The following is a 13,422-nucleotide window of genomic DNA, read 5'->3' as shown; positions in this document are numbered from 1 at the left end:
GAAAATTGGCTTTGAAGTATGAACCCATGAAGAATTTACTTCCCTTTCCTCATTTTTCAGTTCCTCATCCCTCCCAAGACCAGATCATTTCAGAGAAGTGGCACTTTCCTACAGCACCCAAATTTCACTTTAAAACCAGCATTTCCTGGTCCCTTGGAGAGCTCCCTTTCTGTAAACCATCCAAGCTGGGACTGGCTAAAACAAAAACGAAACTCTTCTCTTAAAAATGCTCAGGCCACAATGTCCTCTGTTAACTTTTTGAAACAAAAACTCTTCTGATGGGCAATGCAGACATTGAAAATTAATTTTAATTTTTTTTTTTTAATTAGAAGGCCTGGAAGTATTTCTAAAACTGGCTGCATCAAGCCCCCTTGTTCTAGGGGGGGAAAAAAAAATCCCTTTTTTCCTGAGAAACCACTGTGATGATGGGCAATTCCCCAGTGCCAGGGCTTCACCCTGCAGGACAGAAACCTCGATTCCAGCCTGTTTGCTACACCCTGGCCAGTCCTGAGCAGAAAATTGGAACAACCATCACCTCAGCTCGAGCAGGGGGCTGGTGCAGAGCTGAGATGTTCCCAGAGCCTGAGATGCTGGGTGTGAGAGCCCTCACAGCAATGAAGAGGCCTCTTACATAATGTTGTTTATTTAACAGAAAATGGCCAAAGTCCTTTCTGCTGGGGCTCAGGGTGGCAGGAGATAAAAGTGTTTGCACAGAGCTGGCAGCAAGAACCCTGCCAGGCTTTGGCCAGGACACACCAGGGCTGATTTATGTGAAAATCCAACACCAGGTGGATTTTCTTCCCTGGTCAAAACACACATCCCTACTCCAAGCAGCAGCTGGGAGTGCAGCACTTCTTTGTGGTGGCAAAAGGTGACTTTCCTGCTGGAAAACACAGACGTGGAGGGTTTAGGAAGGGCAGGTTCAATGGAAAGGTAGCAAAATTGGAGTTTGTGAACTCAAAATCCTGCACAGGTCACTGAGTGACAGCTGAGCTGAAGGGATACCTGGCAAATATAATTAAAATGTTGTCCTGGGGTGCCTTGCCTTGCCCCAAGAGCAAGAAATCTCCTGTCCTTCTGAAAACTAAGTCATTGTGGCTTTTTGCTGATAATAATTTATGGCCAGGCATGTAAACACCCCAAAATTCTCCAGATTATATGCCTTAAATCTATCCAGGGGTTAAAGCTTCACCACAAATAGAGAATATTTTGCCATCCCTCGTCAGAAGCTGCAGCAGCAGCCCCAGGGACAGGGCATTCCCAGGGATGTGGGAGAGCCCAGGGAAGCATCACTCCCAGGGAGAGCCAAGCAGCACATGCCAGGGCAAAAAGCTCTGGCACAAACCTGGGAAAACCTCAAAAACAGCAATGCAGACATGGGTAGATCCAAATTCAATCCCATGAAGGGATTTTTGGGAAAAAATTATCATAAAAAATGAGTAAGGTGGGCTGCTCTGTTTCCACCCATGCCAGCAGGGCTGAGCTGCTGCTGCTGCTGCAAGCCAAATTCTGGGAGTCCTGACTGCTCCCAAACTTTGCAACACCTCCTCCTTCCATCATCTTGGAATCACAGATCATCCTGATATGGGAGAGAACCCCAGGGACCATCAAAATCCAGCTCCTGGTCCTGCAGAGTGCCTGAGAGTGGTGTCCAAACGTTTATTGATTTAAACAAAGGGTGCCATGCCCAAATCCTGGCTCTCTCTGGCATTCCCTGCCCAACCTGCAGCACACGTGGGCAGCCAGGGGCAGGAGAAGCATGGAGAGGATGCAAAAACAAACCACAGATCCTTCTGGCAAACATTTGTGGCCAGCAGCTGATGAGCAGGATGGGAGAAGCTGCCACACCAGGAATTTGTGGCTTCTCTTTGGGCAGTGCTCTGATCCGCTGGCACCAGGAAGAGAGTGAGCACCAAGCTGTGTCCTGAGGGAAAGCAGGAGGGGGAAACTGATGGGATTGATCTTTCCAGAGCACAGGAAAGCAGAGGGATCACTGCCCTTGCTTTCATGCTCCTCCACCACCTCCCATCCCTGTATTTATGGGTGTCAAACCTTGCCCATGCTCCTGTATCCAGGAAGAGAGTGAGCACCAAGCTGTGTCCTGAGGAAAATCAGGAGGGGGAAACTGATGGGATTGCCTTTTCCAGGGCACAGGAAAGCAGAGGGATCACTGCCCTTGCTCTTGTGCTCCTCCACCACCTCCCATCCCTGTATTCATGGGTGTCAAACCTTCTCCAAGCTCCTGTATCCTGATGGATCTTGGCAACATCAGTGCCCACGCTCCTGGCAGAGATCCTGGTGTGTGCCCAGCTCCTTCTCTACCTTGCACCTTCCTTTTCCAGCCTTTTCTGGTGCAGACCCCTCCTCCCACTTTCAGCCTCCTGGCACCTGCACTGGCCTGCCCAGGTTTGCCCCTGCACACCCAAACCTGGCTCTGCCTGTCCTCAAAGACACCCTCAGTGCCCAGCTGGATGGTCCCAGCTGGGATATCCACAAGTTCTGTGGGATTGGGGCAGCACAACGCCAGATTCCAGCTTTTACAGCCTCTCAGTTTGCTGTGTTCACCTCTCTGATGGGCACCAAGCAGAGAGGAGCAGCAGGAGCTGGGAGGGAGAGGCAACAGTGCACCAGTGCCCAGGGCAGGGAATCCCTGAGGTGGTTCAGCCCCTAACTGGGACAAGATTGTCCCTGGAAGTCACCCCAGGAACACAAAGTGATGGCACAGGAGCCCCAGCAGCCCTGTCTGCCTTCCCCAGACAGCAGAGCTGAGGGATGGCTGCAGGTGGATCTTACCTGAGGTTTGGGGGGGAACACAGAGAAAATCTGGGATTCTGTCCATCAGCACCATGCCCTGACCCCGAGCCACGTCCCATCCCCCCAGCCAAGGCAGCACAAGCTCCACAGCCTGGACTGAGGCAATGCACAGCAGTTCTGCCCCAAACCCACCCCGGGCCCTCCTCCAGAGCCAGCAGCCCCATTCCCAGCTCCCTTCCCGAGGCAGCAGCAGGCCCTGCCCGAGCACAGATGGGGCCGTGAGGAGCCAGAGCCATGCAGAAAGTCAGACACCACAAGGCAGGATTGAGCAGATTCCATTTAATGTCATGTGCATATATATCCATACATTTACTTATGTCAATGGTTCGGATGTGCGTGATGCCAGGTCTTGAAAAATCTACTCGGGTTATGTCTGGGAGCACCAACTCTCTCAAAAATCAGCGCAAAAACCAGCTGGGCTGGGCTTGGGCTGTTGAAAAACCGACTTTTAGCCCCAAAAAGCCGTGGACTGAAGGCAGAGCAGGCAGAGCTGAGCCCTGAATTCCCACCCAGCTCTGCAAATGCTGTTGCAAAGGGCTTGGCAAAGCAATCCCTCCCTCCCAGGGAGACAGAACTGAGCTGCCCCTGGTCAGAGCAGCAGGAACAGCACCCCACCAGCTCTCCAGGGTTTTGGCCAAGGCTGAGGAACAGGACAGATAAAACATCCCCAACAAAAAAAAAGAAAAAAAAAAAAAAAAAAAAAAGAAAATAAGGAAAAAAATGTCACTTTCACCACCACGGACGCACAGAAATTGGCTTCTCTTCTCTTTTTCTCTTTTTTTTCTGGTGTCCAGGGGCCAGCACTGGCAGCTCCTGGGGGAAGGGATGCCCACCCTGCTCTGTGCTGCATCCCAGCAGGTGCAGGGTAGATTTTTCAAGGCCTGGAGATGGCTCCCAGGAAGGCTCCTCCCGCCCGCTCGGCATCGATTGCATAGCATTTATTTCACATAAGGCACTGTTTTGCCCAACAGCAATTCCACAGCAATGCAGTTTCCATACAGTCCTCATAGGATGGCCTACAGTGCAATAACATCAACTTAAAGGCAAGGTTTGGAAGAATAAACCCAGCTTTAAATTGCAACTGAATATTAAGAAGATAAGGGAAACTACATTTTTCAAAAGCCTTTTTTATTTTCCTTCACCATTGTTGTTTTACAATACAAATATCACCTTGTGAATACACAAAAAACCTACAGAAGATAACTCTGCTTCACGTAAAATACAGAATGGATATATATATATATATTTATATATATATTTTTCTCTTCTTCATTCTTTTCTTTTTTTTTTATAAAAACTATTTTTGTTCTGCACATTGGCAAGTTTAGGATAGGAGACTTCCCCAAACATACAGTATGTATGGTAGGAGTGGAAACTTAGAATTACATGCAGTTTCTGCACAAATATTTTAAAGAAATAGATTATCTTTGTTGTTTTTCAACAACACTCCGACAAGGGGATGGAGAAACCATTCATAGTTCACTCAGTGATCATTTGTAAAATTCTTAAAAAACAGGAATTCATGGCTGTTTTGCTTTTTAAAACCCAGCTACCAAGTAGACAATAAAGTGATACTTTTTTAGCTTGACCTGCCCACAATGTGTGAGCAAGGCCGGACCCTTTTTTATTTGGTGGGGTGGGAGGTTTTTCCCTACACGTGGCAATTTCAACATTATAAGCAAATTTCCAGTTTAATTTAGCTATAAATGCAAAAATTAGTAATTATACAGTATATATAATTCTGCTTTCATGGAATACTTTATTTTAAATAAAAACATTTAAGACTGCCTACTGACCATACAATCAAGACAAGAAAGGCACTAGAAACATAGACAAATCTCTCTCTCTCCCAAGAAGCATTTTCTTTAAATTTTTTTAACTCTCTATTCTCTGACATGTAAAAATCTTTTTAAATTTAATTTTTTTTTTCATACACATTTTGAAAAATAAAGTTAGGAAATACTTAGAAAATCACTTTACATTTTTTCTCTCTTTTTTTTTGTTTTTTTTTTCTTTTTTTTTTCTTTTTTTTTTCTTTTTTTTTGCACTTTTTTGACACAGTCAGTCACTGCAGAATCTACAAAATCAGGATTTACCAAACCTTTCTGTGTCTATCATCTTATTCGTAGCATGGTGCAACAGGTAGAAAGATTTCTTGATTTCACCCAAGGCAGATATTTAGAAACCTTCATATAGTCATTTGCTAGAAAATGGCTTACAGCCCAATCTTTGGGGCAAGAGATATGAAAAGTATGTTTTCCCAAGAAAATAATATGCTTTGTTCCCAGACGTGACTGGAAAGACCAGAACTTATGATATAAAAGCTTTTCATCTATGTTGTCGCATCATATACAAAGGAACATGGTGATGGGCAAATGCAAATCCCAACTCTATCAACAAGAAATGTATAACAGTGCATGATCAGTTAAATTCTCTTTATTGTTGTCCAACGCAGATCCTTTGGAGAGAAAAAAAGATCACAGTGCTTACCAGGTAACTGAACGGGTCAGGTCCAGGGAGCTGCTAAAGAAAGGGTTAGGGAGCGGTGGGTTTTTGTTTATGGCATCTTCTCTTGGAGTTGTGAGCACTTGGGACAGGTCCTTTCGGGGCTCTGGGGACACTGTTACGTGTCACTCACCAGGCGGCTGTACTTGACCTGCCGGCCCCGCGCCAGCGCCGGACACCGCAGGGGCCAGTGGTAGGAGCGAGGTACAATCCCTTGGACATTCTTCTCAAAGTACTGGAAGGGCTTGTACCACCACACCCTTGCAAGGAGGTTCGTTTGGGAAGCTTCTTTTAGCACCTGCAGGGGGAGGAGGGCAAAAAGAGGAGGTCCTTTATTCGCACCACTTCGCTCGCCACCGCTCCTCCGTGCTCTCCTGCTGCTCCCAAAATCTCACCTCCCCGACAGATCCCAGCCTCCCTGCACACACCAAACCTGCTCAGCCCTGCCTACAGGACCCCAGCTGTTTGATGGGCCCACAGGAAAGGAATGAGTGGCCCAAGGATGGGTGTCTGCTCTCCTTCGGGGATGAAAATGCCATCCCAAAGCAGGATGTTCTGTAAGGGTGTCCCAGGTTGCTCTGTAAGTGCCTCTGAAATCCCATGGGGCTCAGGAACCACTTTGGGGCCTGGCTGTGTGCCTGTGGAGCTGTGGGAATACATCACACAGGACTCCATTTTCTTCATGGAGGAAAAAGCCCATTCTTTATTCACATAACTCCTTTTTATAGTTTTACAGACCTCCTGTGTGACTCCAATTGGTCAGTAGCTTTCTTACTTATTTCTTAGTAACAAGTTGTTTTTCTGTATTGACTGGTCACTAAAACTCTCAGTGTGTATGTGCAGGAAAAGTTGTTTGTGAGAGATAGTTTCCATTTTTCTATCTGACTGTGTAAAAACAGTTTATACAGGTGCTGGTTGTTCTTTACCCAGTGATGGATTGTTATGTTAAGGAACTGCTCACCCCAGGATGCTTTCACGTGGGAACTTGCAAAGGGCTAGCTTGATTTTGAAGAAATGACAGGCCAGCCAGAGCAGGCTTGGTTTTATAAGGCTTTTCTTTATAATTTCTTTATCTTACTGCAACATGGAGCCATGAGCAGGGCACGTCCCAACCCATCTGGAGATCAGAACCCTGCCCTGCCCTCCACATGCTCCCAGACTGCTCCCACCTAGCTTTTGCTCCTCTCAGCCATGAGCAAGTCCCAGCCCACAGACCAACCACATCCAACCCCCCTGCTGCCCATTATCCATGCCAGAGCCAGGGATCCCAGTATCCACCCCCCAAAGAGAACACAGGGGCACAGGGCTTCTACACTGAGCTTCATCTCCATGTCAAGCTCAGCTGTCAAATAAATCCACTGTTGCTTTTAATTTTAAGGCCAGGCACAAGCCCCAGCATGAGGAAGGAGAGAGCAGCACACCAGTGTGTGCTCAGGGAAGGAGCCAGGGACTGGCATTTCCCAACATCCTGGCAGCTCAGGGCAGCAGAGCTGAGCCACCTCCCCAGGCACATCAGGCAGCAGAACAGGAACATTTCCACACCAAAGCTCTGCTGAAGCAATTCCTCAGCAGGACTGGGGGCACTCCTGACTCCAGCACTTCCAGCTTGGAAGTACCACTGCTCTGAGAGCCCAGGAGCAGAGTGAAAGTGTGGAATCCTCTGGATTGTGTGTAGAATCCTCAGCTCTCGTGTGACAAGAGCTGCAGAGCGTGAGCACAGAACACAGCACCTCCCAAGCTGACTGAACATCAAAGGGCACCCAATCTGCAATTAGGCACTTGGCTAGAAATGCACCACAAGGCCTGGCTGTGGTGTATTGCTCCAGGCAGCACCACACCAGTGGAATAATGAGGTGGGACCTACAAGGCCTTCAGGGGGCTGGAGCCAGATGACCTTTAAGGCCCCTTCCAGCCTATGATAATTCTGTGATCTGCACTGTCACAAAATAAACTCATCTTCTACCATTGTAGGAGGTCTTTAATACACACAATTAACAGCATTTGCCACAGATAAGCAAAATATCTTTGACCGTGAGCACAGAAAATATTTGGGCACCAATATGCTGCTATGGACATAAAAATGTCTCTTAACTCCCTCGTCCACTATCTGTGGCAAAAACTTGTGCATTTCCTCTCAGAGAATCATAGAATATCCTGAGCTGGAAGGGACCCACAGAGATCACTGATCCAGCCTCTGCTCCTGCCCAGACACCCCATCAATCCCACCCTGGGCATCCCTGGAGCAGTGTCCAAGCTCTCCTGCAGCTCTGGCAGCCTCAGGGCTGTGCCCATTCCCTGGGGAGCCTGGGCAGTGCCAGCACCCTCTGGGGCAAGAACCTTTCCTGATCTCCAGCCTGACCCTGCCCTGCACAGCAGAGGTTTCACTTCCCTCAGCACTGTCAGCTCCTCCCTGACTGTTCCAGTTCACCAGCCAGGAGAGCTCTCCACCCCCTGGAAACACTTTCAAACACCAGTTCCTTTTTAGCTGAGGCCTCCTCCTGTACCTCGAGAGACCTGTGGCACAAGCCACAGAACACAGGAAAACCCCAGCTGGCCTCAAGAACCAAACTAAACAAAATCAAGGCAAAAGAATCTAAATGGTTTGTTGTTCTGTCACAAACGTGACCACCTGGCCCAAATTCAGAAGACTTCAAAAAACTGAAGTTACCCAGGGGTGGGAGAGCCCTGCCTGCCTTTGGGAAGCCCTTCCCATATTTTTGTGGCCAAGAACCCAATGAATGATGCCTCTTTCTCCCCTGCAAACCCAACAGCTGGGAGGAAGAGAGGGACTCTCCACAGGACATGGGTGAGCCTGGATATTCTCACCCCCCCCAGGCTAGAGCAGGAGCATCCAAGGAGTGGGAGGAACTCACTTGCTGGTTGGCCATTGTGTGGTACCACCAGAATAGCCTTGTAGTGATGTAGTAAGCCACCACCACGTCCACAGTGTAGTGGTCATGAGCAAGGAGGATGCAGAACATCCCCACCATGCTGAGCGCCCAGCAGAGCCAGTGGTACCACCAGAGTCGCCGTGGGGAATCTGCAAGGAAGCACAAGCAGGGGTTACTCTCCCAAGGGGAAGCTTATCAGCACTACTGCTGTGATTAGCAGAGGTCATGGACTGCAATCCTGGCTGCCACAGAGATGCCCGTGCTGAGATTAAGAGCAGGAATGCTGAGATCACAAAATAAGTGTCACTCGCTTAAGGTGTAATTTAAAATTGTACTCAGGGGTAGTGAGATCCTTGGAAATGAGAAAGGTTAGGAGATCTTTCCTAATATAGGAAGATATAATATACCCTGGGCTGTCAAGTCAACCTGCTTGTGTTTAGATTGGATTTTGGGAAGGAATTGTTCCCTGGCAGCGTGGGGAGAGGCTGGAATGGAATTCCCAGAGCAGCTGTGGCTGCCCCTGGATCCCTGGCAGTGCCCAAGGCCAGGCTGGACAGGGCTTGGAGCAGCCTGGGACAGTGGAAGGTGTCCCTGCCTTGACAGGGGGTGGGAATGGCTTTTAGGTCCCTCCCAACCCAAACCCTTACAACCCCTCTGGTGAAGGATTTTCCCCTAATACCCAATGTGAGGCCATTTCCTCTCACCATGGACCACGCAGGCATTTTAACTGGAATTGTGCTCCTGAGCACAACAGAAACCCCTCAGGTGGGAAGGAAGCACCCAGCAGGAGGGCAGCAGGGCACTCACACTCTTTGATGAACAGGTAGGTGAGGGTGAGGATGACGGTGTGGCCGCTGTACAGGTAGTCCCCACACATGTTGTGGGAGCCCGTGATGGACAAGCCTCCGCCAGCAATCAACTTCATTATCCTTCGCAGGTGAGATTCCCAGTCTCCAAAGAGCTGGTGGGACAGCAAAACACAAAGCACAGTTAAATATCACAGCTCAAAGCAATGGTTTTAAGCAGCAATTTGGCCTTTCAGCTCTCTGTTGTATTTGCAGGGACTCCCGTGGCAGGGAGGAATGATGAATCTGACTCCATGTTTCAGAAGGATAATTTATTACTTTATGATACTATATTATATTAAAGAATACTATACTAACTATATTAAAGAATACAAAAAGGATACCTACTAACTGCTCAAAAGCTAATAATGAAAACTGGTGACTCTCTTCAGAGTCCTGACACAGCTTGGCCCCAACTGGCCAGAGAGTCAAACAACTCCCAGCAGAATCCAATGAAACAATCACCTGTGGGTAAACAATCTCCAAACACATTCCATGTGAGCACAACACAGGAGAAACAAATGAGATAAGAATTGTTTTCCTTTTTCTCTGAGGCTTCTCAGCTTCCCAGGAGGAAAATCCTGGGCAAAGGGATTTTTCAGAGAATGTGAATGCCACAGTTCTCCTCCCCTTCTGCTTTGATCCACAAGATCAATCAGCAGATAAATAAATCCTCAGCCTTTCCCAAAAGCTGGCAGCACATTTCCAGCAGGAAGAAGACTGGAAATGAGACACGAGTGTTTTGATGCTTGGCACCTCTTGTAGCTGGCGCTCAGGTGAGATTTTCCTTCTGTTCAGGAGGCAGCACACTCTAAAATAAATGAGGTTTTATTTAGTTCATGTTGCTGGTAACAGCACAGGCCCTACTGGTGATCATCCAACAGAAACCAGGAGGAACTGCCCAGACTGAACAGGCAGCTGCCAAAGCCAGGACCTGATGAACACAAGAGCATCTCAGTCCAAACCCCAAAGCCTTGGAAAAGTCTGCTAGATTGTTTCTTTCTGCTTCCCACTCCAACAGAAACGTGTGTGCTGTCTGTCAGAGCACAGGGCCAGACTTGTGCTTTGAATCCACAGCAGCCCAAACAGGGATCTCCCTCCACAATCTCCCAGTCTCCAGATTGGCTCTGACCCACCCCCAACCACTGGCTCACAGAGCATTCCTGGAAAAGCTTCAGCTTGCCCAAGGAAAGCCAAATCCAAGGAAACCAATTCCTTCCCCGAGGACACTCTGCTCCCTCTCCCAAGGTGGCACTGCCCAACACTTCTGCTGCTCTCAGCTCTTAGCCAAGGCCAAATATTAAACAAATCCACAAAAAATGTATGCCATGGGACAACCAGGATGTGTGGAGACCTCTGGCACCCATCAGGAAGCAGGGACTAATGGATCAATGCACACCTGTGCTGCATCCTCACCTCATTTTATGGTGTTTGAAAATCCGTGGAAAGCACTGAACTGTCAGAAGGAAACACAGACTCCCCCCCAGGCTGGCCATTATGTTTTTATTTTAAAGCTTGGCCCTGCTTTAAGAAGTGGAAATTAATAATTTCTGACAGACTGGAGCATGTTCTTTGCAGGAATTAAACATTTCCTGCTAACAGTTGCTCACAAACACTAAACTGCTCCCCAAAGCCCACTTTTCACAATCACATAGAACTCAGTAAGGTGTTGAGAGGTTATTCTTTTCCCACCAGTACATTTAGGGCTTTCAAGAAAACTCCTTAATCTTATCAGGGCCCTCAGCTTGTCTCTTCTTGAGTAATGAGAAGGATTTGCCAACACCATAAATTCTCCAAATTCCCCAAACAGGCAGATTTATTCACTTCAGCCCATAAATACCTGTGTTCTCTCTTTTTTAATTTCCTAGCAGCAGGCTGTTCAAGTACAGTGCTGAATCCTCTCCCACCCACTTCTCTTTCCAAAATCCCTCCAAAAACCACAAAGGTTCTGCCTTGGCTGGAATTCCCTGAGGAACCAAAGCTTTGTTTGGATGTGCCAATCCTCACCAAAACAACGACAGCACAGGTAAAGTCCAATCAGGATTTTACCACCTGTACCTCAGCACGTGGATCAAGTCCAATGAGGATTTTACTACCTGGACCTCAGTGGTTTTACAACCTGCCAGCTGATTTATGGCTGTGCTTCTGCCCTTTCTCCTGCTTCAGCTGCGTCACTGCACAACCAGCCCCAGGAATTGCAGAAAGGACCAGGATTCCAGCAATGCTGGAGTGACCAGGGCTGGATGCAACACCACCAGCTCTGTCCCATCTCCACCCTGAGCACGTGAATTACCCTGCCAGGCTGACCACAAGGGTCAACACCTCTGTCCCAGTAGCCTGGTTTCAGCCATGGCTTTCACAAGCCTGATTTATCTCTTGGGAGGAGGTGAGAAGTCCTTGTGCTAACAGAATTGCAAAAATATGTGCAGCAGACAGCCTTAGGAAAGTCCCTCTGGGCCATTTTCAACCACGAATCATTTCTGGTTTTGACACACTGAGGTGTGTATTTATTTAGAAATCAGTGACTCACACATGGCAAAGGTTGCACGTTGCTTCAACAGCTTCAGTGGGGACAGGAACATGCTGATCATGCAAATTAGTTGAAAATGCCACAGAATTTGGGTAGCTCAGTGCTTTGAAAAGGGTGGGAATCCCTGCATTGCCCCACAGCACCTCCACTGAGAGGGCAGCCAGTGACCTGCAGAAAGGTGTCCCTGTCACACCAAACCAGTGCTCTCAAATTAAAATTATAGAGGGGTTTGTGCTGGTTTGGGCTTGAAGTTCAGCTCATTCCACCCCTGCCATGGGCAGGGACACCTTCCTCTGTCCCAGGCTGCTCCAAGCCCTGTCCAGCCTGGCCTTGGGCACTGCCAGGGATCCAGGGGCAGCCACAGCTGCTCTGGGCACCCTGTGCCAGGGCCTGCCCACCCTCACAGGGAACAATTCCTTCCCAAAATCCCATCCATCCCTGCCCTCTGTTAGTTTGAACCCATTTCCCTGTGTCCTGTCCCTCCAGTTCCTGTTGCAGGGTCCCTCTCCAGCTCCTCTGTTTCCCTTCAGGCCCTGGAAGGAGCTGTGAGGTCTCCACACACCCTTCCCTTCTCCAGGCTGAGCATTCCCAGCTCTCCCACAGAGAGAAGATGCTCCAGGCCCCTCAGCATCTCCATGGCCTCCTCTGGACCTGCTCCAACAGTTCCATGCCCTCCTTATGCTGGGGGCACCAGAACTGTGCACAGAATTTCAGGTGGACTCTCACCTGAGCAGGGCACAGGGGCAGAATCCCCTCCCTTAGAAACACTTACTGAGAAAGCAGTTTTGGGAAGAGCAGGATGAGGGGGAAACAGGCAGATAAGGAGGAATTTACCTTTGGAGAACACTTGAAATGCATTCCAGGTACTGGGAGTGTAGTCACGTACATGGTAATACACCGGTACAGGTATAGTGTGCCAACAATACAGAAAAATCTTCTGCTAATTATAGACCTGGCAGGGAGAAAAAACAGGCACAAATAAGGAGGTGCTCAAGGCAAAAAAAATCCACAAAGGTAAATAAAACAAAGCAGCAGCTGGTTTCTCCTGATGCTTTGGAAACTCGTGACATTATTGGCTTACACCTGGGAATGCTGAACTGCTCCACAAATATTCCCACGCCTTCCAGGCCAGGAACAGGAGCAACACAACTCACGCTGCCTTTGAAGGTGAATATGGAAAATAAAAGGATTAGGATGCAAAAGCCTGTGCAGATTGGGTGCTAAAGACATTAAAGGGGATTTCACACCCCACCATTAGCTGTGGCCAGTCACTGATTTCCCATTCGAGGCAGGGGATAAAGTTACAGGATTTTCACTGTGAGATGAAAAGGAGTACGTTTATTTCAGCTGACACACAATTCAGTGATTACAAAGGATCTCCTGTATAACCCAGAGGAGTGAGAGAACACATCTTTCCTGAGCAGCATTATAAAGGAAGCAGTTCACATCAGCAAGGAAAGCTCCCAAATAAAAATGCAGAGCTGCCCTGGCTGCAGGACAGGCTGTTTGCAGGGAAGTCACAGCTGCAGAGACATGGATTAGTGAGGGCTGATGCTCACAGATGCAGATCTGGGGTACTGTGAGGTGCTTCTGCAAAACCAGCACGAGCACCTGGGGTAAAGGGTGGGCTCAGGAGGGACAGGCAGCCCCAGAACTGCCCCACTGGGGTAACACCTACAAACACCTCCAAAAAAAACAATTAAACCTCTCCTGGCACATCCACCAGGACAGGAGCAACCTCTGGATGGATCCTTCAGAGAGATCACTGCCAGGGTTACAGAGACTGGGGGTGAATCCAATTATAGCAGTCACCCTTTGTGTGCCAGGGCTACAGACC

The 13,422-nt window shown here is 48.4% G+C and overlaps 1 protein-coding gene across 7 annotated transcripts in view; it reads right to left on the bottom strand.

Annotated features, from left to right (window-relative positions):
- Nucleotides 1-3,868: 3,868 nt before the first annotated feature.
- Nucleotides 3,869-13,422, bottom strand: part of SGMS1 (sphingomyelin synthase 1) — a 92,133-nt gene continuing 82,579 nt past the window's right edge. For all 7 annotated transcript variants that reach the window (XM_064429910.1, XM_064429915.1, XM_064429914.1 and 4 more), the window contains 4 exons: nucleotides 12,420-12,537; nucleotides 9,018-9,171; nucleotides 8,193-8,359; nucleotides 3,869-5,617 (listed from right to left, as the gene is read on the bottom strand). In XM_064429910.1, the coding sequence (XP_064285980.1) occupies nucleotides 5,438-5,617; nucleotides 8,193-8,359; nucleotides 9,018-9,171; nucleotides 12,420-12,537 (619 nt within the window). In that variant the 3' untranslated portion in view covers nucleotides 3,869-5,437. The remainder of the gene's footprint in view (nucleotides 5,618-8,192; nucleotides 8,360-9,017; nucleotides 9,172-12,419; nucleotides 12,538-13,422) is intronic.

Source organism: Passer domesticus, chromosome 8, assembly GCF_036417665.1.
Source record: "Passer domesticus isolate bPasDom1 chromosome 8, bPasDom1.hap1, whole genome shotgun sequence".
NCBI lineage: Eukaryota > Metazoa > Chordata > Aves > Passeriformes > Passeridae > Passer > Passer domesticus.
Note: the sequence above shows the minus strand (reverse complement) of the source record. Positions and strands in the feature narration are given on the sequence as shown.